At 50.0% G+C, this 24,651-nt stretch overlaps 1 protein-coding gene across 1 annotated transcript; it reads right to left on the bottom strand.

The window, feature by feature from the left end:
* Positions 1-2,790: 2,790 nt before the first annotated feature.
* On the bottom strand, positions 2,791-23,330 carry STRA8 (stimulated by retinoic acid 8). The gene is made up of 9 exons (XM_023737084.1): positions 23,271-23,330; positions 16,621-16,818; positions 13,069-13,144; positions 12,427-12,511; positions 11,780-12,031; positions 9,247-9,532; positions 7,846-7,919; positions 5,605-5,716; positions 2,791-2,865 (listed from the first exon to the last, which is right to left on the bottom strand). Exons 2-9 carry the CDS (start codon positions 16,810-16,812, stop codon positions 2,791-2,793), a joined length of 1,152 nt encoding a protein of 383 aa, XP_023592852.1. The 5' UTR covers positions 16,813-16,818; positions 23,271-23,330.
* Between the last annotated feature and the right edge of the window lie 1,321 nt (positions 23,331-24,651).

The raw sequence follows: 24,651 nt of genomic DNA, 5'->3' as shown, positions 1-24,651 counted from the left end.
ACACAAGCAGCCACCTCCTTCCACCCCCAGCTGTGCCCAGATCCTTGCCATCCCTCCTGCACTTTAAATGAACTGTCTGGGTTCCCTCTACCAAGCCAGCCTCTCCCCTGCACCAGACCCTGTCCCCTTGTTCCCATGCTAGGATTTCACTCCAGCAATTCTCCCTTCTTTCTCTTGCTCATCAAATTTTCCCTTTCTTCTAATAATTTATATCAGCATGTAAACCTGCTATTATTTCCTGTTTTTGTTAGCTGCCAACTCATGGCAGCCCCATAAACAACTGAATGGACATTGCCCAGTCTTGTGCCATCTTCACAATCGTTGGTATGCTCGAGTCCGCTGTTATGGCCACTGTGTATTTTGAGTGCCTTCCAACCTAGGGGGCTCATTTTCCAACATTATATAGGGCAATATACTGTTGTGATCCATAAGGTATTCCCTGGCTAATTTTCAGAAGTTGATCACGAGGTTTTTCTTCCTAGTCTGTCTTAGTCTGGAAGCGCCACTGAAACCTGTCCACCATGGATGACCCTGCTGGTATTTAAAATACCAGTGGGATCGCTTCCAACATCACAGCAATATGCAAGCCACCACAGTATGACAAGCTGACAGACGGTGGATGTTTTTGTACCATTTTTTTTAAAGGCTAGTTTTTGTGATATGGTGGGCTTAAAGAGGTAAGGCCCTGCCTTTATAAAAAGCTGGCACCCCCTCATTTCTAACAAAGGACCTGGCTTAGCTGCTCTGCGGAACTGGGGCAGGGGGCCTCTCAGACCAGTTGAGAGTGGGCGTGTCCTCCCAGTCACCCGCCCCGCAGCTCTTCAACCCTGTCCAGTTCTACCATGGATTTCTTTCCTTTGGTTGAAACGTCTAGGATTTCAGAACACTCCCTCTGTTCTCCTAGAAGCAGATGCCAGCCCAGTGGGCTCTGTGTTCCAAGCCTTTCTCCTGGACTGTGTTCTCATTAAATACCATCACCAGGGGCCACAGGACAATAAGAGAAGAGAAGAAGGGCGGACAGGCTGGGCAGGCCGGGGAGGGTTAAGGTTCCCAAGGGGGTGAATCTGGCAGGGATGGACCTTTCTGGAAGGTCTGTGGGTGGTGCAAATGGTTTGGGCTTGACTGCAACCCAAAAGTTGGTGGTTTGAACCCACCTAGCAGCTCTGCGGAAGAAAGGCCTAGCAACCAGCTTCCGTGAAGATTACAGCCAAGAAAAAAAAACCCTAAGGAGCTTGGTTCTACCTGTGACACATGGGGTTCACTGTGAGTTGGAGTCAACTCAATGGTGACAGGCTTGGGTTTTTGTTCTTTTGGACCTGTCTTAGCTACCTAGTGCTGCTATAACAGAAAAACCACAAGGCGATGGCTTTAACAAACAGAAACTTATTCTCTCACAGTTTAGGAGGCTAGAAGTCCAAATTCAGGGCACCAGCTCTAGGGGAACGCTTTCTTTCTCTGTTGGCTCTGGGAGAAGGCCCTGTCATCAATTATCCCCTGGTCTAGGAGTTTCTCAGTGCAGGGACCTCGGGTCCAATGGATGCACTCTGCTCCTGGCTGTTGTTTCTTGGTAGTATGAGGTGCCCCTCTGCTTGATTCTCTCTTTTATATCTCAAAAATGGTTGATTCAAGATACAACCTCATCCTGTAGATTGAGTCCTGCCTTGTTAACATAACTGCTTCTAATCCTGCCTCATTAACATCATAATCCAAAACCAAACCCATTGCCATCAAGTGAATGCCTACTCATAGTGACCCTATAGGACAGAGTAGAACTGCTCCATAGGGTTTCCAAGGAGCAACTGGTGGATTCGAACTGCTGACCTTTTGATTAGCAGCCAAGCTCTAACCACTGTGCAACCAGGGCCCCATGAACATCATAGAGGTAGGATTTACAACTCATGGGATAATCACTTCAGATCACAGAATGGAGGACAACCACACAATAATGGGAATCATAGCCTAGCCAAGTTGACACATTTTTTTGGGGACACAATTCAATCCGTAACACGACGCCTCCAATGGAAGGAGCCACTGTGACAATTACTTGTAAACTGTAAAGAGTCAGCAAACCCAGCGTGCAAGCCCAGGGGCGTTGATGCACTTTGTACCCAGGAACCTCACCAGAAAGCGCTAGAACGCAGTGGAATGCAGCTCAGGCCCCGTGCAGGAGCCTTTGTTACCAGGAGAGGCAGATGTAGCTGGCTTCGCCCTGATACCCTGTAGTACAGAGTATGAGGTTAGCACTGTCCCTGTGCTCCCACAGCATGCAGGAGGGACACCAGAACTCTCTGGAACCCATCAAAGCAATGCCCCAGCCTAGGAAGTCTCATGACACCTCCAGGGACAGATCTTGCCTATCCTCTTCTTGACGGGTCTGTGGCGTGGGCCTCAGCTGTCCTGGTGCCGCCCAGCAGGCCAGCCCCTTCCTCATACCAACCCACTGCCATTGAGTCGATTCTACCTCATAGGATTTCCAAGGTTTTACTGTTTATGGAAACAGACTGCCACATCCTTTTCCTGAGGAGTGGCTGGTGGGTTCGAACTGCCGACCTTTGGGTTAGTGGCCGACCGCTTTAACCACTCCTTATACCAAACAACCCTGAAAAAACAACACGTGATCACACTTCTTTTAAATACTTTATAATAATCAGAAACTGGAACCATCAAAATTGCTCTGGGACAGCCCACTTCAAAAAGTGCCGGGAGGCTGGAGCAAGTGTGACCTCCACCACCAGCGTTCGAACTTGGAAACGGCCCACCTTGTTCATCCCTCTCTCCCAGCCGTGTGCGTTACAGGTCTTCATCGTCAAAGGTTTCCGTGCACCTCAGCATTATCAGCTCATCATCAATGGCAAGGGCTTCTTCCTGCAGAACACCAGTGGCAGGAGTTTAACACTGTTTACATAAGGGGTCCAGGCTCCAGGCCCCTATCGTACCCAGACCTCTTCAACTGCAGCCTCATCCCCAGCTTCCGGCCAGGAAGCAAAAGCTATAAGGTGGTGGTGGTTGTAGTTGGTTGTTGAATTGGCTTCATGCAGAATGGAATGAAACACGTCGGTCCTGTGCCATCCCCATGATCGGCTGTGGGGTGGAACATGGTGATCTGTAGGGTTTCCGCTGGCTGATTTTCAGAAGTTAATTGACAGGCCTTTCTTCCTAGTGAGAAGGCCCTATCTTCCCTTTCACTCAACCCTTTATGACCTCCAGAAAGACCTTTCCTGAATGCAGCAGACTAGCTTCTTTCCTATCTGGGGCAATCGTAAAGCTTTATCTAAGTACCTCCCAAGAGCCGATGATGAACTTCACCTGGCACACCTGCACAATGGCCTACTGTGCAGCTGTTTTTAAAATAGCAATGAGATAACACTCCATTTGTGGAGTGGGCTATTAAATAGGGCAAGGTGCAAACCACGTGTGTGGCAGGCTCCCAGTTGTGTTTGAAAGCACCTACCAGTGTCTGTAGAGTATCTTTGGATGGATGTACAAGAAACTACTAACACCAATTGCTTCTGGAGAGGGGCATGGGTTAGCAGCTAACGGATCCCAGCGGGAAAAGACTTACTTTTCATTGCATATATTTAAAAAACAACAACAACAAAAAAAAACAAATCCATTGTGTTGAGTTGATTCTGACTCATGGCAACTTCATGTGTTACAGAGTAGAACCGCTCCATAGGGTTTTCTCGGCTGTAACCCTTATAGAAGACTGCCAGGCCTTTCTTCTGCAGCACTGCTGGGTGGGTTTGAACTGCCAACCTTTAGATTAGTAGATGAGTACAAACTATGTAGTTTTTGAGAGATCATTTTTTAAGAAGCAGAACTCTCTTTGTCTTAGCTCGGGTTACTCATTTCCTTTACAATGGTCCCAGCCAAGCTCTTGGGATTCCCTATGACCTCTTCCCTAAAAAGTATGTTTCCTGTGTCTTTGCTCTTCCTGGGTCACCCCACCCCAGCAGAAAATGATCCCTGTAGCTGGTTAGCCTGGCAGGTCAGGGGTGGATCCCTGAGGGCCCTGGGCAGCGTCCCTAACCCCTGGACTTTTAACAAGCTCCCCAGGCGATTCCTGGGGACACTCAAGTCTGAGCACCTCTGCTTTGTATGGACACACTAATCTCTGCTTCTTCTTTCTTTTCTGCTATACGTGGAGAAGGGAAGTAGGCAAAGCCAAGGCTGTCTCTGGAGTCCACTCTCAAAGCCTTGCTAAGGTGGATGAACACAACTGTGTCCCCGAGAATGAGATGGCTGCTAAGGGACAGGCCCCCAAGAACTGGTAGATACTGGTGAGGCAACTGCTGGGATGGGGGCTCCTGACTCCACATGGAAGGCCCATTGGTCCAGGCAGAAAGAAATGAGGGAATCATGGGAAAGATGCCAATTACACCTTGCTGATGTTAACTGCCATCAAGTCCACTCTGACTCATGGTGACCCCAGGTGTCACAGAGTAGAACTGTACTCCACAGTGTTTTCTTGGCTGTAATCATGTTGGTGAAGAATACTGACTATACCATGGACTGCCAGAAGAATGAACAAGTCTGTCATGGAAGAAGTACAGCCAGAGTGCTCCTTGGAAGCCAGGATGGCGAGACGTTGTCTCACGTACTTAGGACAAGTTATCAGGAGGGACCAGCTCCTGGAGAAGGACAACATTGTTGGTAAAGTAGAGGGTCAGTGAAAAAGAGGAAGACCTTCAATGGGATGGATTGACACAGTGGCTGCAGTGATGGGCTCAAACATAGCAAAGATTGTGAGGATGGCACAGGACCAGGCAGTGTTTCGTTCTGTTGTACACGGGGTCGCTATGAGTGGGAACGTACTCCATGGCACCTAATAAGAATGATCTTTACAGAAGCGGATCGCCAGGTCTTTCTTTCACGGCATGCTGGGTGGGTTTGAACTGCCAACCTGTAGGTTAGCAGTTGAGCACAAACCAATTGTGCCACTTAGGGGCCTTAATTATACCTTAGCCTATTGAAAGGACAGCCTGATCAGTTTTAGACCAAGGTTTGCCATTTTTATGGCTTACCTGTTTTAATAAGCAGTGTACTTTTGTTAAGTGAGTAGAGAAAATCCACAGCTATAAACCTGACAGGGCCTGCCCCCCGGCAGCCCAGGCGCCACCCCCCCCAATAAAAGCCATGAGGAAGACACTTTGTGACCAAGATTCCCACCACTAAGTCACCATAAACGCACAGTCAGCTTTCTGGAGGCAGATATTAACGTCCTTCAAAAGCTGATGGCAAACAGTACCCCAAGGGTCTCAGAAGATGATGAAATGGCTGGGGCTTCTGAAAGGTGGCAAGGATTGGCCAGCATTGACAAGTGCCTGCTGAGAGCCGGCCCTGGGATATGGGCTCAGGGCTCACCGTCCCAGCTCTGCCCTGCGGGGCAGCCCTCAGCCTCTCTCCCCAGCTTTCCCCCCAACATTTCCCATTCCGTAAGGCGCATTAGGCTGAAGTCAGCCGTCCAGAGAGAATGGAGGGCGGTCCCCCACCTAGTGGCTGCTTTTGGGTGTGATCTGGTCCAGCTCGGTATCCCACAACAAGACCTTTGTGCCGTCTTCAGGGAGGTGGGGGGCAGTGTCCTGGCACCCAGCTCTGTCCTACCTGTTTTAACTGAGCATTCACACAGCAAAGGCCTTTTAAAAAGTCAAGGATCTGTGTGTAGAGCTGAAACTTCTCCTCTGGATTCTCCAGGTTGCTGATGGCAAACACTGAACTGGACACAGAAAGAGAGAAGAAACAGCAAATATTTAAAGTCCTGACCTTTCACCTCTGCTTGGGTGGTGCAAATGGCTAAGCACTCGACTACTCGTCAAAAGGTTGGTGGTTCGAACCCACTCAGAGGTGCCCCGGAAGACAGGTCCAGCCTTGAAAGCCCTACGGAGTGGTTGTACTCTGCACATGTGGAGTCTTTATGAGTCAGAATTGGCTCAAAGGCAACAACAAAAAATATCCCCTAAAATATTTTGATCACAGTAGGAACCAGGCACTTGTAAATGCTCAGTCGAATTCCTGGGCAGCCTGGAACCCTTCCTGAAAGATTTGCCTCGTCTAAGCTCAAACGTCACTCCAGGAACCACACAAAGACGAGACCACGGCCAGACTGGCCCTTGTGCCCTGATTTAGCATTCTGAGCCGTGGCTTCTGGAAGAAGGGAGCAAGATTTCCTCCACCCCTTGGAGCCAACTTTGAGCAGCAATGCCACAGGGTTCCCCTGGGGGTTGCACCCTGGGGGGCCCAGAGGCACATCACACATTTGGGACTTCCCCTCCGTGAGTCTAACACGGAACGTGAGCCCAGACGCAGGATCGAGGCCTGCGTTGCAGACTTCCTTTTCCACTGCCTTCCGGGGTTGGAGGACGCCCCTTCCTCTGAGAACTTGGAGCAGAGAAGCTGTGATCTGTGGCAGGAGAGCGGTGTTCAGGCCTCCCCTCCTCTTGGGATGCACCCCCACAGTCAGCTTAGGAACCCTCTGGCAGCAACCCTGCCTTTTCTAGGGAAAGTAGAAAAACAGTCCTCACGGGTTGTCTTTTCCATCCGCGCAGTAAGGAGTTCACAATGTTGCCTGACCAGCTCACTGTGGAAACTTCTCTCCAAAGCTGTCTCAGAGGCCGGAGCCAAGCTTAGAAGTGGGACTGTCTGCCTCAAGCCAGTTTCAACAAAATTAAACTCCACACACTGCTGAGGGGGCTTGAGTTACCACATGGAAACGCTTTGGAGAAGGCAAAGCCCGCCTCTGGAATCCCACTTCTCCAGGGTCCGTCCAGGCCTTGATGGGGTAGTGAAGGGGGCAGGCCAGGCCACCAGGGGCCTCTGTGGCCACATGACTCAGGGGCTGCCCTCAGGCTGGGCAGCTGTGGAAAGGACAGTGGGGACATGAATGCCCCTCTCACTTCCAAGGCGCAAAGCTAGATGTTCAGGCTTGTTTTCAGTCATGACACGAGCAAAGTAGCCAAGGGAATTTCAGTTCTAATCTAGCTCTCTCTGAGAAATCGGTACTGATTCAGTCAAGCTGCGTCTGGTTTTAAACCTTCCCAGGTTCTGTTTTGTGTCTCTCCTTCCACCCATCCTCCCCGCTTGGCACCTCAGCTCCCATCGGCACCATGAGGAGCAGCTCCTGCACGGCTCAGAGACCCTCCTGGACTCAGGGCACAGGCCACCCTGATGCGGTCCAGGGTCTCTGGGCCCCAGAGCCACTACCACCTCTCAGGCAGACCAAGGCTGTCTCTGGCCCGGGCCACTAGGCCCTGGGAGAGCAGACTGTCTCCACAGCCCTGAGCTGTTACCTGCCCGACAACCTGTGTCCCAGCCCCGGGCCAGGATGGGAGAAGTCCACGCTCTGAGGAAACCCCAGACAATGTCACCCCCAGGGCAATGGCACAATCCGAGGATCAGCCCACTTCAAATGACAGGAAGAAGTGGGTCCCCAAGGACTTTCATTGAGTGATATACCCCTCTGAGGGTCTATAGGGAAGAGGCTCCTGACCTCCCAGAGGGGGTGTACACCCATGCACACACAGTCACTCACTCACAGCCACACATAACACATACACTCAGAACATTCAGACACACTGAGACACACTTCCATGCACACAGTACACACTGGCACACACAATTCATTCACACAAACTCACACACTCGCACACACACTCACATACATTTATAGTCACCCATCCAGGTACAAGCTCACATACACTCACACACACACTCACATATACACACACACACACAAACTCACATACACACACTTACATTCACACACTCACTCACACACTCATCCTCACTCTCACACACACTAACACATGCTAATTCGTACCCCTTTCCAAGGTACCTCAGCCACCTCACCTGGGGCTCGATGTACTCGGAGCCTCACTTTTGTCCAGGAAACTTGCTACATCAAAGGCATCTTCAAAAAGGATCTGAAAGACAGCACAGGACTTCCTGTCTCAGGAAACACTTTACAGTCTGACGCTTGCTCTGGGCTGCTGGGGAGTGATGAGCAGGAAGGCACTCACTCCTTGCACCGAGCCCAAAGCCAGCTGGACCAGGGTCTCTGCTCCCTGCTTGGTGGTCTTCCCAGGGCTTGAGTCCTGAGCTCCTCACTGCCCAGAGCAAACTGCCAGCCCCGGGAGGGAGAGGAGGCTCTGGCGACCACACGTGGTAGTAGCAGCCTTCTGAGGTCCTTCTGCTTCTAGAAGAGCAACTGTGGGTCTGCCCTTACCTCCACACTGGACTACCACTAATGCCCCAGAGGCTCTGCATGGCAGGCCAGGGCTGTTCTGAAATGCACAGTTATCGTGGAAGAGGTGGCCCCTTCTCAGCACACACTCTGCCCTCTTGCTGACTGGTAGCAACGCTCTTTGGGGCACAAACTGTCGTCTCTCAGATGGACCTGACTTGTCCAAAGGTAATGCTATGTCAATTGCCAGTCCTTGGCTCAATAATCTGGCCAGTAAGGGGCACAGGAGGTGTGTTGGAAGCTTCAGGAAAAGATCTTCCACAACTCTCAAGAAGAGCCACAGGAAATCTCTCTCTTACCGCTCGATTGCTAGCAGATGCCATTCCACAGTCACAGTGGAGGGGGGAATGGGGCAGGGGGAGGGTAAGAAACGAAGATGAAGCCAAGCGAGACGAGGAAGAGTCAGGTCCGGGGTGACACCACCGAGCTCTAGGATAACCAGGAGGCCGCCCGGCCCGTGGACGTGAGTACGAACTTTCTTCACGTTTTATAATTAAGTAGCTTGCAGCCAAAAGAATCCCAACTGATACAATCTTCTATAATCCCTACAGAAAGGCCAGGAAACTCAAAGGAGAAAAAGAACTGCTGTTGCCTGGCCATGGAGATCACGTTGGGATTATGTTGTGGAAATTGTGGCGATTATGTCAGAAAACCAGGAACCTATTAGAATCTATAGACCCTGGGTGGCACAAACGGTTAAATGCTTGATTAGTAGCCAAAAGGTTGGTGGTTCAAACCCACCCAGAGGCCCCTTAGAAGACAGGCTTGGAGATCTGCTTCTGAAAGGTCACAGCATTGAAAACCCAATGGAACAGTTTTACTCTGCACATATGGGGTGGCCGTGAGTCAGAATCGACTTGACGGCAACTAACATCAACAACAACACTAGAATCCAAACAGCACCTCCAAGTTGCTAAACGACCCCAAGCAAATCCCTGGTGTCTCCAGGCTGAGGGTGACACAGAACTGTTCCGTGGCACCCTCCCCTTACCCCATGGTCTGTGTACCTCCTCTGGAGTGGAGACCAGTGAGCAGCTGGCCCCCTGGCTGTCCACTCCACTGTCCTTCATGCTGCCCTCGGTGCAGGCCAGCTCCTGACAGGCCTCTCTGAGGTCCGGGAGGCCGCTGTGCTTCTCTGCCCAGGCCTGCAGGAGACTGGTTTTCCTCTCCTCAGAGAGGTTCTGCCACAGGTGGGAGATGGCCGCAGAGATGATGGGGAGCGTCACCTCCTGTGAGGCGATGATCCCATTCCCAGTCAGAAGGTCCATTGTCTGCTTGTAGAAGGTGAGATACCTGGAACAGAAATGGCCCCAACCCTCAAACTGGCAGCCGGGGACTGAAGGTCCTCCCAGAAGCCGTCTCCTCAGGATTCATCCATTGGGGAGTCCATGGACAATAGGCCCTGCCGTCCACCCAATAGGCTAGCCCTGGGGTCTCTCAGGGTATTCACCTTACAAGTCTACACACACTCCAGACCCTTGGCAAGCAGACACCATCTTGGGGGCCATGGAGGAAATTGATTTGTGCTTTGGGGTCCCTCCCCAGTTCCTCCCAGTGCCCTATGAAGCTCTCTGTCCGATAGAAGATAAGATGAGAGGTGTGGCTGGCTTAGCTCTCACCCCACTGGAAAATATCTGAAAATTCTGAGCCCACGAATGTGCAGGCATGACATGCCTTGTGCTTTAATTTGGGGCCTCTAAGTCAGGCCCAAAGAGTCCTGGTGGCGAAGTGGTTAAGGGCTCAGCTGCTAACCAGAAGGTTGGCAGTTCAAACCCACCAGCTCTCCTTGGAAACCCTATGGGGCAGTTCTACTCTGGCTTACAGGGTCGGTATGTGTCAGGATCGACTCGACAGCAGTGAGTTTGGTTTGGTTTACCAGGTAAATCAAACCTAAGGAGGCTTGCTGGTACAGTGGTTAAGTGCTCGGTTGCTAACCGAAAGGTTGGCAATTCAAACTCACCAGCCACTCCTTGGGAGAAAAACTTGGTGATCTCTTCCTGTAAAGATTACAGCTAAAGAGACCCTGTGGGGCAGTTCTACTATAGGGTTGCTGTGAGTCGGAATGGGCTCAATGGCGATGGGTTTTTTTGGTTTTTAATCTTTATGGAAGCAAATTGCCAGGTCTTTTCTCCCACAGAGTGGCTTGTTGTTGCTGGGTGCCGTCGAAGCACTTCAGACTCCTAGCAACCCTGTGTACAACAGAAGGAAACACTTCCCGGTCCTGCACCATCCTCACAATCATTGTTGTGCTTGATGTTGTTAGTTGCTGTCAAGTCGACTCCGACTCATGGCTACCCCAGGTGTTACAGACTAGAACTGTGCTCCACAGGGTTTTTCTCACTGTAATCATGTTAGGATGTTGGTGAAGAATATTGAATATACCATGGACTGCCAGAAGAACAAACAAATCTGTCTTGGAAGAAGAACAGCCGGAACGCTCCTCAGAAGCAAGGATGGGGAAACTATGTCTCACATACTTTGGACATGTTATCAGGATGGACCAGTCCTTGAAGAAGGACATCATGCTTGAGTAAAGTAGAGAAGTCAGCAAAAAAGAGGAAGACCCTCAACGAGATGGATTGACATAGTGGCTACAACAACGGGCTCAAGCATAACGACGATTGTGAGGATGGCGCAGGCCTGGACAGTGTTGCCTTCTGTTGTACACAGGGTAGCTATGAGTAGGAACCGACTCAATGGCACCTAACAATGACAACGACGAAGTCAACCATAAACCATTTACGCTACCCAGGGTCCTCCTCCAGCAAAGGTGCCCCAAATAAACACCCAGTCTAAGTAAAAACAGTGTCCGTGTGTCGTGGATTGAATTGTGTCCCCCAAAAATATCTGTCAACTTGGCTGGGTCAGGATTCCCAGTATTGCGTAATTGTGTGCCTTTTTATAATCTGATGTGATTTCCCTATGTGTTACAAATTCAATCACTATGATCTAATAAGATGGATTAGCGGCAGTTATACTGATGAGATATTCAAGATTGGATAGTGTCTTAAGCCAATCTTTTTTGAGATATAGAAGACAGAAGTGAGCAGAGCCACATGGGAACCTCATACCACCAAGAAAGCAGTGCCAGGAGCACAGCATGTCCTTTGGACCTGAGGTTCCTGCGCAGAGAAGCTCCCAGAGCAGGCGAAGACTGATGCATCACAAGGACCTTCCTCCAGAGCCGACAGAGAGAGAGGGCCTTCTCCTGGAGCTGATGCCCTGAATTTGGACTTGTAGCCTACTGGACTGTGAGAGAATAAACTTCTCTTTGTTAAAGACATCCACTTGCGCTATTTCTGTTGGAGCAGCACTAGATGACTAAGACACTGTGCTATGCAAATGTAGATTTCAGACTATTTCTCTAGCCATCTGCCAACCCCATTCTCAGGCAGCTCTTGCATGGAAAGTCTGGAGCCTCCAGGATTCAGGGCTGGTCTGAGTGCCTTGGGGCTGCAGCCTGCCCCCATAGGAGCCTCCTCCCCTTCCCCAGGGAGCTCCCTGTCCTGGGCTGTCCTGGGCTGACCACCCGCTGTTCACCGTTCAAATTCCATGAGGTCTGGCGACAAGGTGCCTGGGGAGTGTATGAGCTCCGCTTTTTCCTCTTCTTCCTCCTCGTCTTCCCCCTCCTCCTCCTCTTCTTCCTCCTCTTGGTCTTCCTCCTCTTGGTCTTCCTCTTCTTGGTCTTCCTCCTCTTCCTCCTCTTCCTCTTCCTCCTCCTCAGCATCCTTCAAGACTGTGTCAACCAGGCACCAGGAGGAGCCCTTCTGATGAGCCCTACGAGGTTCCACGCTGGAGAGAAAACACAACTATTAAAAAAAAAAGGAGGGGGAGGAACTTCTGTTCCTCAGAAACACCCTTTTGAGAATGACATGACGGGACAATTTGGAAAATACTTGCAATCATATCTCTGATACAGGACTTGAATACAGAATCTCTTCATACGGATAGGGAATAACCCCCAAGGCACCATGTTGTGTGAAAAAGCAAGATGCGCCAGAGGAAAACATGGGCCAACTCTTTTTAATAATCTCTGAGTGGGGAAAGTCTTCCTAAGTATTCCCCCAGCTCGGAAGCCATAGGAGACTTCCTTTCTACATGACTGGGCTGTGCTGGCACGGCATCTGGGGCTGTGGGGGAGAGAAGAACAGCACGTTCCCAGGCTCCTGGTGCTGGCTGGGACTTACCTGAGATTCCTGGAGTACATTCTGGCGTATTCCTCCTTGACCTCCTCTAAGCTTCTAGCATTCCCATCGTCCAGGTTGAAGGATTCTATCGAGGGGTTGAAGGAAAGAGCACAAGTTAGGCCTTTATTGAGTTTCCCCTGCCTCTCTGGCCTGCGGGAGCCCGGGAGATCCCTGAAGCCACACAGGTTCAGTGTTAGGGTGCCAGGAGCCTGGTTTCTACCTCTCCTTGAAGGAGCAAGGGAAGAACACTAGACTGAGGGAAACGCTTCCAGAACGGGCAGTAACTCAGAAATAGGAAACTGAAAGTATCCCGTTCCGAGTTCATCTTCCACTAGCTTAACAAAACCAGTTGCCATCCAGTCAATTTCAATTCATGGCGACCCCATATGTGCAGAGTAGAACTACTCCAGAGGATTTTCTTGGCTGTAATCTCTACAAAAGCAGATCATCACACCTTTCTTCCGTGGCACTGCTGGGTGGGTTTGAACTGCCAACTTTTGGTTAGAAGTTGAGCACAAACCGCTTGCGCCACCCAGGGACACAGTAGGCACTCAGTAAATATTTCTTGACTTGGTTTAATAGAAAAATCGAAGCAGTTCTCCCCTGGGAGGGAGATGAGGGTGGCGGGTTGTGATCTATTACCTTTCAGCTGCAGCAAAGTATCCAAGGTTTGTTCCAGTTCCTGAATATGGGTCTTCGCCTTATTCAGAACCTGCCACTGAGGACAGAGACAGACGACGCTCAAGTCGGCCTTTCACTGCAGAGGCTGGTTTTGTGGCCCCTTTCCTGTCCTGAGGCCGGGCTCCCACAGACGCGGTCACGTCCATGAGGGAGTCAGTAAAAAGGATAAGAAGTTTATTCTGATGCATGGAAGGCATGAGGCTTAATGGGTATCTTAGACATGGATTCTCACTGAAATACCAACATATCTGGAAACAAGGAAGCTGCTTTCTGCAAGCTACTACTGCTGCCAAAAAAGGCAAATGACCACATGTGCTACTTGGAGGAGGAACGAACATTCGTGGCTAAAGAGGCCCCGTCTGCTGGACATAAATCCCAAGGCTGCACAAAAGCACAGACTAGACTCCTGCTCAGTCATAATGTTGCTCAAGGGCTGGCTAATATTGAATGCACTAGTCTAACAGTACTTTTGTTTGCTAAATGCGTACTCTCCAGGTGGTCTAGATGCTTATCAAATGCTCTGTCAACTTGAATTCTGAATTTCCTCACTTCTTTTCTTCTTCTTTTCCTTTATTTTATATAATGCTATCCTTTATAGTCAGCTAGACCGATAAGTAACATCATGATAAGGGGAAAAAAGATTGAAGTTGTCAAGGATTTCATTTTACTTGGATCCACAATCAATGCCCGTGGCAGCAGCAGTCAAGAAATCAAATGTCATATTGCATTGGAAAAATATGCTGCGAAAGACCTCTTTAAAGTATTAAAAAGCAAAGATGTCACTTGAGGACTAAGGTGTGCCTGACCCAAGCTATGGTATTTTCAATTGTCTCATATGCATGTGAAAGCTGGACAATGAACAAGGAAGATCGACGAAGAACTAACACATTTGAATAGTGGTGTTGGCAATGAGTACTGAATATGCCACGGATGGCCAGAAGAACAAACAAGTCTGTCTTGGAAGAAGTACAGCCAGAATGCTTCTTAGAAGTGAGGATGGTGAGACTTTGTCTCACTTACTTTGGACCTGTTATCAGGAGGGACCAGTCCCTGGAGAAGGACATCATGCTTGGTAAAGCAGGGGGTCAGGGAAAAAGAGGGAGACCCTCAACAAGATGGATTGACACAGTGGCTGCAACAATAGGCTCAAACATAGCAATGATTGTGAGGATGGCACAGGACCAGGCAATGTTTCGTTCTGTTGTATATAAGGTCGCTATGAGTTGGAGCCGACCCAACTGCACCCAACAACAACAACATCCTTTGTAGTATTATGTATTATATAATTCTATCCTCTCTAAGTATTTCTTCAAAACTTTCAATCACGGAGCCTCAATCTCTATTACTGAGGCTATTTCCACCACCACCACCCACTTAATTTCACGGATTTGTAATCTTAACTCTGTCTCTGAATCACATTAGAAAGATATCTCCTCATTTTACTACACATTCCTGTCACCATCATTACAACTGCTCTGTGACCGGGAGGCAATTAGAGCCCTGAAGAGGGAGCTCACTCCACCACCACTACCCAGGAGTGGATGCTGGGGTACATCACCCAGTGCCCCCTTTAAGAACAAACCTGTTGCTGTCGAGTCGATTCTGACTCACAGCGACCCTATAGGGAGGTGGTAAAAAAAAAACCAAAACAAACAAAAAAGCACCATGTTTTCAACCACTTCATCATGAGGTGCACATTTTAGGGATGCAAGTAGTTTTCCTTTGGGTTTACTTCCATTTCTGTCTGTGAGGCCCTGATGCCTGTTCTTTCTCTAGCTGGGCTGCCACCATGCACACCCCTCACTAGCCAATGGCAGGGACTGTGGGCCTCTCCACTCTGGCCTCCTATGAGGCTTCTACCATTAATATGAACTCCATTCCACTGCTGTTGCTGTTAATCTCCATCGAGTCGATTCTGACTCATGGCGACCCTGTATGTGCAGAGTAGAACTGTGTTCCATAGTGCTTTCGAGGCTGTGAACTTCGGGAAGCAGATCGCCAGGCCTGTCTTCCAAGGTGTCTCTGGGAGGGTTTGAACCGCCAACCTTTTGGCTAGTAGTCGAGTGCTTAACTGTTTGCACCACCCGCTGCCACCATTCAAAACCACCCAAACCTTCCTCATTGCTCTGTCAGAGGCACTGATTTGCAATAAACCGCCGAATGAGGAGAAAAGTGGAATTAAGACTAGGAAAAGATAGATGCTTACCTGAAGAAACTGTCTGTTACCTGGCTAGTGTGGAAGCGAAAACTGAGGGCGTGGTACGTGTGTGTGCGTGTGTGTGGTATATGTGTGTAGTGTGTGGTATGTGGGTTGTGCGTGGTGGGTGTGTGGTGTGTGTACGTGATGCATAATTCCTGTGTGTGGGGTGCGTATGTGTTTGTGATGTGTGCATGTGTGTGGTACATGTATGTGTGTATGGTGTGTGGTGTGTGTGTGTGTGACATGTGTGGTGTGTGTGTGTTTGTGGTGTGTGGTATGTGGGGTGTGTAGCGGGTGGGGGGGTGTTTGTGGGGGGCTTGTGTGTTTGTAGTGTGGTGTGGCTGTGTGTGTGTGTGCATGTGTGTGTGGTGTCTTTGTAGTGTGTGATATGTGGGGTGTGTGTTTGTGGTGTGTGTGGTATGTGTGGTGTGTGTGTTTGTAGTGTGGTCTGGTATATAGGGTGTGTGTGTGTGGTGTGTTTGTAGTGTGGTGTGTGTGGGGTGTTTGTGGTGTGTGGTACATGGGGTGTGTGGGGGGTATGTGTGCTTGTAGTGAGGTGTATGTGTGTGTGGTATGTGGGGTGTGTGTGTGGTGTGTTTGTGGTGTATGTATGTGCATGTGTGTGTGTGGTGTGTGGTATGAGGGGTGTATGTGTGAGGTGTGTGTGGGTGTGTGTGGTGTGTTGGGGTGTGTGTGGTGTGTTTGTGGTGTGTGTATGTGCGTGTGCGTGTGGTATGTGGGGTGTGTGTGTGGTGTGTTTGTGGTGTGTGTATGTGCATGTGTGTGTGGTGTGTGATATGTAGGTTGTGTATGTGTGGGGTGTGTTTGTGGTGTGTGTATGTGTGTGTATGTGTGTGATGTGTGGTATGCAGGGTGCGTGTGTGGGGGTGTGTTTGTGGTGTGTGGTATGTGGGGTGTATGTGTGGTGTGGTGTGTGTGTGCTCTGTGGGGTGTGTGTAGGAGGATGTGTGTGTTTGTGATGTGTGGCATTGCATGTGTTTGGGGTGGAGGTGTGGGTTCCTGGAACTGCTGGAGGCTCTGTGCCTCCCTTTGGAAAGGTAGGCGCAATAACCAGGCCTCTCCTCAGGCCCTTGACTTCCCCTCTGACAGCAGGCTGGTCTGCCCCAGGTCAGTGAGGCCCCTCTCTCACACTGTCCACAGTGCAGCAGCAGACATAGAGCCACGAGACATCCTGGCCTGGCCTCAGGTGTAGGGGTGGCTAGGAGAGGCCGCTCCAGGCCAGTCCCCCACCTCGCTCCACTGTCCCACCAGAGTAGAAGCCTCTCCGCCTCCCCACACTCCAGTCCCCATACCTTTGAGGCTGTGAGGTCAGACTGGGAATAAACAGTTTTCCTGAGGTTGCTGAAGAGCCCTGCCAGGGTGGCGCGGTGCCGAGCCTGGGACAGGCGTCTGCGGGCCACCCGGGGCTCAAGCTCTGGCAGCTGCACTGTGGGCCGGGGTGTTGCTCTGCCACTGGGGTTGCTGCCCTCTCCAGAGGTCTCCATTACAAGCTGCAATGTAATATTATGCTTCCCCCCTAAATAATAAAGACACACTGTTAAAGAAAAAAGAAGGCAGATAGAAGCAGACAGAAAGGGGGTGCTCCCCCAAATGAAAGATCCCAAAGCAATGAACGTAATCAATAACAGGTACAGAATAAATACCAGATGACACAAAATCTGTTGTTTAAGCTCCACTCCTAAAGACATAAGCCACCCATACTTGACTCACAGTTGAGGGGCGAGACTGCTTACACCAAGAAGTTTCCAGCACATTGTGGATACTCACCAGACACTTGTTAATTGACTGCTGTGGCCATGGAGAGCCCAGCCATTCCCTGAGATCGTGTTCTTTACCAGTCCATTAAAATCTGAACAGACACGGTTCCCACCCTCTGAGGTCTTTCCCACCTTAAGAAGGCACCCCTCTTTGATCTGGGTATGGTCACACCAATGTATACATATCAAAAAACCCATCACGCTGTATACTTTAGATTCGTGCACTTTTCTGTACCTCTCTTATAACTCAAAAAGAAAAGAATGTACCCTAATACCTCTAAAAGCAAAAGGCCACTTGGCATGACAGCAAGCAGCAGTGGGTGTACCTTGTCTTGCTTCCAGTGGTTTCTGAGGAGGATCGTTATGTTGTCCTTCGGCGACCACATCTGAGCTCGCAGGTGACTCTGGTATACACAAGGGGCCCTTTCCTAGGCGAGGTGATTGTGTGTGTGGTGCATGTGCATGAATGTGTATGATACGTGTGTGTGATATGTGTGTGCACGTATGTGTGATGTGTGTGGTACCTGTGGTGTGTGTGTATGTGGTGCGTGTGTGGTGTGTGAATGTGGTGTGTGTGTGTGTGTGGTATATGCATGTGTGTGGTATGTGTGGTACATGTGTGCATGTGTGTGTGGCATGTGTATGTATGTGTGTGTGGTGCGTGGGCGACAATGTGGTACGCCTGTGTGTGGTGCATGTGTGTGAGAAGTGTGTGTGTGATGCATGTGCGTTAGTGTAGTTTGTGTGTGGTGTGTGCATGAGAGTGTGGTACGTATGTGTATGTGTATGTGTGTGTGCTGTAGATGGGACCAGGGCCTTTTACCTGAGCAGAGGAACTCTCCCTCACATGCCCACCCCCCTCGCAGAGGACAGGGGCTCCCTACTGCTCTGATAGTTCTTCTTCACCTGTGGTACCCCCAAGGCTCAGCACAGGGCCTGTGCCAATAGGCCCTCCATGCTGGCATTTTGAGGGAATTTAAGAGGGAGGTCTCCCCTGGGTCACTCTCCTCTGAGCTCAGTCCTGCTGTCCAGGGACAATGCCTGACCTCGGCCGGGTTTTTCCAAGTTTGGCGTAGGTCCAAGTTACCTGGGAAGACTGTCGAATATGCACATGCCCGGCCTTGTATCCAAAACACTGGATCTGAATTTGCTAGGGACTGGGCCTGGGCGTCTGCATAGGTAACACACTCCCCAGGTGACCCATGCGTTCAGAGTGTTACAGGCACCACCACCACAGCTGGCAGCAGCTGGAGCAGTATCTCCTCCCTAAAGCGTATCGAGGGACGGAGATGGAAGAAACCTTTCCCTCTAACTTTTAGGGGGAGAATCCACCGAAGCGAGAGTAAACCCCAGGTGGGGTTCTAAAACAGCACTTAGGTCTGCAAGCAAACCTCTCCTCAGCAATGCAGTCTTGTCCAGTGTGTCTGCGCGCCCTGATGCTTTCCCTCAGCTGGCTTCTCAGAACAGTGGCAGGAAGATGGTAAGGGGGTGTCACTTTGACTGCCCATATCAGCTCCTGGGACATTGATTACCAGGAGTCACACCCTGGCTGAGGGGGACAGCCGCAGCCCGCAGAGGTGCCCTCCAGCTCTAGGGCTAGGTTTAACTGAGGTCACACCTGTATAGTCTCCAATTTCCAGACCCCAACAAGCCTTTGGAAACCCTGGTGGTGTACTGGTTAACAGCTACTGCTGCTAACCAAAAGGTTGGCAGTTCGAATCCACCAGGCGCTCCTTGGAAACTCTATGAGGCAGTTCTACTCTGTCCTGTAGGGTCACTATGAGTCGGAATCGACTCGATGGCAATGGGTTTGGCTTCTGGTTTTTAACAAGCCTTTACTAGGAAGCAAAGTGAGACAATGGAGGTTTTGAACTGCCCGGGGAAAAATGAGACCCTTTTGAACCTAAGAACATAGGTTTTCTTTACTTGTTTAAAGAGACACAGATATGCCTGGGCACCGGGGATTTTAAGCCAACATACATACAAAAGGGGACCTGATGGGAAACCCTGCCCGCTGTTCTAGATGAATCCAGGCAGACGCCAGGTCCTCCAGGATCTCAAGGAGTATTAATTTCAAAAACCTTTGAGCTCTTGGGGAACCCAGGCCTCTACCCAAACACCCTCTGCCCAAACTATCTGAATGTCACCAGATAAGGGTGTAGTCCTCTGCCTCCCCCATAGGGGGAAGACTCTCCATTACTTGCTACTCCTGAGCCCCTAAGACCAGGGACAGATTATCCAGCAGGCAAGGTAAGCATGGTGCTTACCTTGCTTACCAGATCATCTGTAGTGAAAAATTTCACATTTTTTCAGTACAACAAAGATTCTGCTTCTAGGTATGGCTGGCATCTGTTTCTCTCACAACCCCATAGCACCTTCCTATAAAATCAAAGCCTCTTTTCAAATTCATAATTCCTAACAGGGATGGATGACTTAGTAAGCAAGGTAAGCACAGGCTAACTTGTGCTTACTTACTAATCTGTAGTAAAGAGTTTCACTGCAGATGATCTGGTAAGCAAGGCAAGCATGGTGCTTACCTTGCCTATTGGAAAATCTGCCCCTACCTAACACCCAGGCATGGCCACGGAGATGAGCAGAGAGGCTGGGTTGAATGCGTGAAAGGAAAATGAAGATTAAGCAAAAAACTTGGGATAGGGTATGACAGCTTAGTTCCACTATAATCCAAAAGACCTCTCTGGGCCCCCAGTATTCACTATCTCATGAATTCAGTGCTCAGCAAGATTCATGGGGAGGGGTAATACATTTGAGAAGCTTATAAATCCCTTTGGGATTGATGTTGGATAATTGCTACATAAGAGAGGTGGGAAGGGATATTCCTTCGTGACTCAGAAAACTGGGGTTGGTTGGAGGGGTGAGTGCAAACTTGGGCAGCTAAAAAGCGTGAGACTTGAGGAAACTCAGTACAAAGATAGTAGGTGGAAGGAAGATGGTCTTAAGACTCCAGGGCAGGTGGGATGATGCACTTGGTACTAGGCAGGCTGGACTATGGATTGGCTCAAGAGCCCTGGGTCATAACCCTAGCTCTATGATACGCAGCCATGTGGCTTTGCATTAGCCAAGCAATCTTTCTAGGTCTGAATTTCTTTACCTGCATACAAAAAACAAACAAACACCAAACCTTTTGCCGTTGAGTCGATTCCGACTCATAGCAACCCTGCAAGGACAGAGTAGAACTGTCCCATAGGGTTTCCAAGAAGCGGCTGGTGGATTCGAACTGCTGACTTTTTGGTTAGCAGCTGAGCTCTTAACCGCTGTGCCTGCATACAGGAGGTGAAAAAGTCTTTAACTAGATGACAGCTCAAACTTGTCCACTTCCAAGAGCAAAGGTAAGCAGCACAAGCCACTCTTATTCCAACACAAGGGGCGTCCGGAGCAGACTACAGCATGAGAACCTGTGTCTTAAGGAATTCTGGGGACTGCAGTGCAGCGGACAAATGTCTACTGAGCACTTTCTACGTGCAAAAGCCCACTCTGCAGCAAACTGGGACCAAAAATCCTATCAGGTGTGTAAAGAATGGCCATAGCATCTACATTTTTTTCCCTTAATTTTTTTTTTTTGTTCACCCTTGTTCATCAGATTAAGTTGACAAGCATAATCCTTCAGCCTAACAAAGGTCAGAAAACAGCTTCTTGATGCATTCTTCTAAGACAGCATTCTATGAAGATTCATACTGCCACATACCTTGTTTTTATTACTTCTCATCTATGAAGCACACTTCATTAGCAAATACTTTTCTATTAAAATACCACTTAAAATGCACTTAGAGATGACATTTTAAAGAACTTTATAGACTAAAAAAAAAAGTGACCTCATCTTCTCCAAGTTTCAGAGAAACTTTCAATCACTTTTAAGCATCGCTCCACACAGCTTTTGAGTGTGAACTACTCACATTAGCAGCCTCTAGGCACACACATACAACACACCACATAGATCACTGCAACCCACAGGCAGCGTCCTCTGAATCCCCATACATATCAGATTATATAGAGAGAGCTAAAAAAATCCAAAATCATTCCCTGAAATATGAAGGCAGTCATGATAACAATTACAAACGCTTGCTCTAAAGCCTCCCACCCCAGACCTAGATGCTCACCTGTTTGCACACACCCGGTGGAGTCAGTTCGGTGTGCGCTGCACCTCACGCACAGCACCCCTTTCTGGAGATGAGGGGAGCGCACCCCAGCAGCACTGGGTGCATACGCATAAGCGGAGGGAGAGGCGCCGGTGCACAGGGGTCCCGGCTCCGGGACCGGGCAGGCAGTCACGGCCGTCACCCGGCCGCAGTGCCATCGGACCCCCTGCCTGGCCAGAGACAGACCTCGCACCTCGGCACCCGGAGACCAATCGCAGCCCAGTCCCCGGCCCTGCAGCCAATGGGGACGCGTGGCTGCGGCCAATGGGAGCGCAGGGGGGGAGAAACAGGGTAACAAGTTGCCAGCAAGCGACACTAGGGTGGGGCCGGGCGAGGCTGGGCGGGGCTGACCTTCTCACCCCGTAGGTCTGCCAGGGTCCGGGACCTGGTCGAGGGGTCCCCTCAGGGGCACCACCCAGACTGTAGCTGCTGCAAGGACCGCATGGACGTCTTCCAGCTAGCCACATGCACCCAACCTGGAGCCTCAGTTTTCTCATCTCTAAAATGGGGCAATGACACCTACCTTATAGGGTTACTGTGAGGGTTAAAGCGGACACCTTAAACAAAGGATCTAGAGTAGCAGGCTCCTCATCTCAAGGGACAAGATCAAACATGTAGGTGCAAGGAAACAGAAGTGTGGAAAATGGAGAGGAGGACTACGATTTAAAAAACGGAAGAAGAAATAGGGGACGGGGAGAAAGAGACCCTGCTGAGAACAGACCTTTCGAATTTCAGAATAAAATGCCAAAGAAAAGAGAAAACATGCTCACTCTTTGGGACAGTAGATGTCGTTCCCGTTAAAAAACCCTTTGCCGTCAAGTCGATTTCGACTTATAGCGGTCCTATAGGACAGAGTAGAACTGCCCCGTACGGTTTACAAGGAGCTCCTGGTGGATGCAAACTGCCAACCTTTTGGCTAGCAGCTGTAGCTCTTAACCACTACGCCACCAGGGTTTCTAGATGTCATTCCAGTTTGGAAAAAAACAAAACAAAACAAAAACACCCATTCCCAGCCCCCTGCCCCCCGCCCAATATACATACCTTCTTGTCTTTAGGCTTCTTTTTGCTTGAGTCCCTGTACCCCTAACTATCTCACAGCGTGCCCAGGATCCTGGGTTTTATCCCAGGAGCAGCCTGATGTCTGGTATGTTTCTGGAAAGAACGCAGGGCTGAGGCCCTGCTGAGTGGGCTCAGAGCCTGTGGGGTGGAAGCAGGGCCTGGAGCCAGGCAGACACGTTGCATGTCCTGGGCGCCCCCTTACTGCTACTTGACCTGAGAGGAGCTACTTCACCTCTGGGCAGAGGTTAACCCAGGGTCACTCGGCTGAGCAGAAGCAGCAGCAGGGCTGAGGTGGTGCAGGGATTTGTCTCCTCATCCAGGACCCACTCCCAGTGACTGTGGGGCCGAGAGGGAGCCTCTACCTCAGGTGTTATGCTATATGCATCTGTTAGAGCACCTATCGGTGCTCCTGATATTTCTGCGGTATGAACTCATCTCTGAAAGTATTCCAGTGGCCCATTAAGTGAAGTGATGTGTTGTATATAAGGACACTCATAGATAAAGCACCCAGTAATTATCAATTACCCATTTCCCTGTCAGAGTAAACTTAAAATGTCGCTTTAGCTCTAAAATTCTGCCAAGGTTGGGGCCAGCCCTGTCCCTCTGGCTCTCAGGCGGCCTTTATGAAGTCTCTGAGGGCTCCTGAGGAGCTTCTCATTCTCTGTACCCCACACTCCCTGGGGTCGCGCCCCCTGGTCCTGGCACACACCTCATATCACCAGCCCACCCACAGGATCTCTGGGCCTGGTGGGAGCAGGGGGCATTTGGGGGTCGTGAAGCTCTGTCTCAGGGAGGCTTGTCTTTAAGAAAACAGAGAGAGGTCTGGAAACTGACGGGTCCCAGCTATTCATTCAATCCCTCCTCCTCCCCTCCCCCCCACACCGGCCTCCCTGGGTGAGGCTCACTGTGGAGCAGATTTGCACCCAGAAGAAATGCAGTCCGGGGTGGGGTGGTGTTAAGAAGTTTACTTACCTGCAGCAGCCTGGTTTCTTTATTGAAAAAGAGGTTCTCTTCTCCGCTTCAGTCAACCCTCCCCACAGAAGCTATTCCTTTCCTTCAGCCTCTGCTGTGAATCCAGGAGACCTCCTGGTGGCTTCTCACCAGCTCGGCATACAATCCAAGTTCTCCCTGGCAATATCCATACCCACATTGCAGCCCTCTGACTCTGACCCTGACCCTGACCCCAAAGTCACAGAGATCCTACCCTGAAATAACCCCTTCTGTCCACCTCATCTCCTCCCCCAGGTCCAGCTCCACATGAGTTTCCCACCAGGAACCTTCTAAGATCCTTGCAATTGTACCAACCCCAAAGGGCCACCCAGGAGGGCCACTCTCTTCTGTGGCACCTTGCCTGGTTCTTCACTGTTGATTTCTACCCATTTTCATACGATGAAGAGCAGGAGCCTCAGACCCTATCATCTTTTTATCCTCCAAACAAAATGAGAGTGATGGATCATATATTGAGAACCTAGCCCATTGCTGTTGAATCGATTCTGACTAATAGGAACCCTATAGGCCCTATAGGGTTGCCAAGGCTGTAAATCTTTATGGAAGCAGACTGCCACATCTTTCTCCCACAGAGGTAATGGTGGGTTCGAACTGCCAACCTTTCACTTAGCAGCCAAGCACTTAAGCACTGTGCCACCAGGGCTCCCGTATTGACTCAACAGCAATGGATTTGGTTTTATTGAAAACCTACTCTGTCCCTAATCCTCATGACAGCCCTATGAAAAGTCTCATCTCCATTTTATAGATGAGGAAACTGAGGTTCCGAGAAGGGCAGTGGCTTGCCTGAGGTCTCCGTACCCAAGGCTTTCTGGCCCTCTAGGTGCTTTACCCCTGGTCTCCTAGGGGTTGCATTTGGTTCAATAAATATCATTTAATTACCTTTGGCCAGAGAGAAATGTGCATGGTTTTGTGAGTTTCAGAAGAAAAAGAGCCTTTGTGTTAAGTGGAGCTCTGTGGCTCCTGAGTGGGGTGAGAAAGGCAGAGGTCAATGGAGGGACACGCTCTCTGATTCCAGAGAGGGGCGCCCAGCAAGTCTACTGAGAGGAGCCTCAGATGTAATCTCAAATGGGCTTTTGCCTATGACCTCCTTCTGCCAGGGCCAGACGTGGCTCCAGGAGAGCCCATGAACACAGGAGGCACCCTTGTGGGGGGCGGGCATTTTCTGCCGTAGGAGGACAGATGTTTGAACCTCCAAGGATATGTCACAGGGCGAGCGTTCTGTATCTCCCCAACCTCCACAGTAGAACTGCCAAGGGTTCAGGGTCTGTCATCTTGATCAGCACCCACTTGACTTCTGAGGGACCTCTGCTGGGGGTTCTGTTTTAAGAGTTTAATGTACAGAAAA

Source organism: Trichechus manatus, unplaced genomic scaffold, assembly GCF_000243295.1.
Source record: "Trichechus manatus latirostris isolate Lorelei unplaced genomic scaffold, TriManLat1.0 scaffold00097, whole genome shotgun sequence".
NCBI classification, from domain to species: Eukaryota; Metazoa; Chordata; class Mammalia; order Sirenia; family Trichechidae; genus Trichechus; species Trichechus manatus.
The sequence above is the reverse complement of the archived record's forward strand: the minus strand, read 5'-3'. Positions and strand labels throughout refer to the sequence as shown.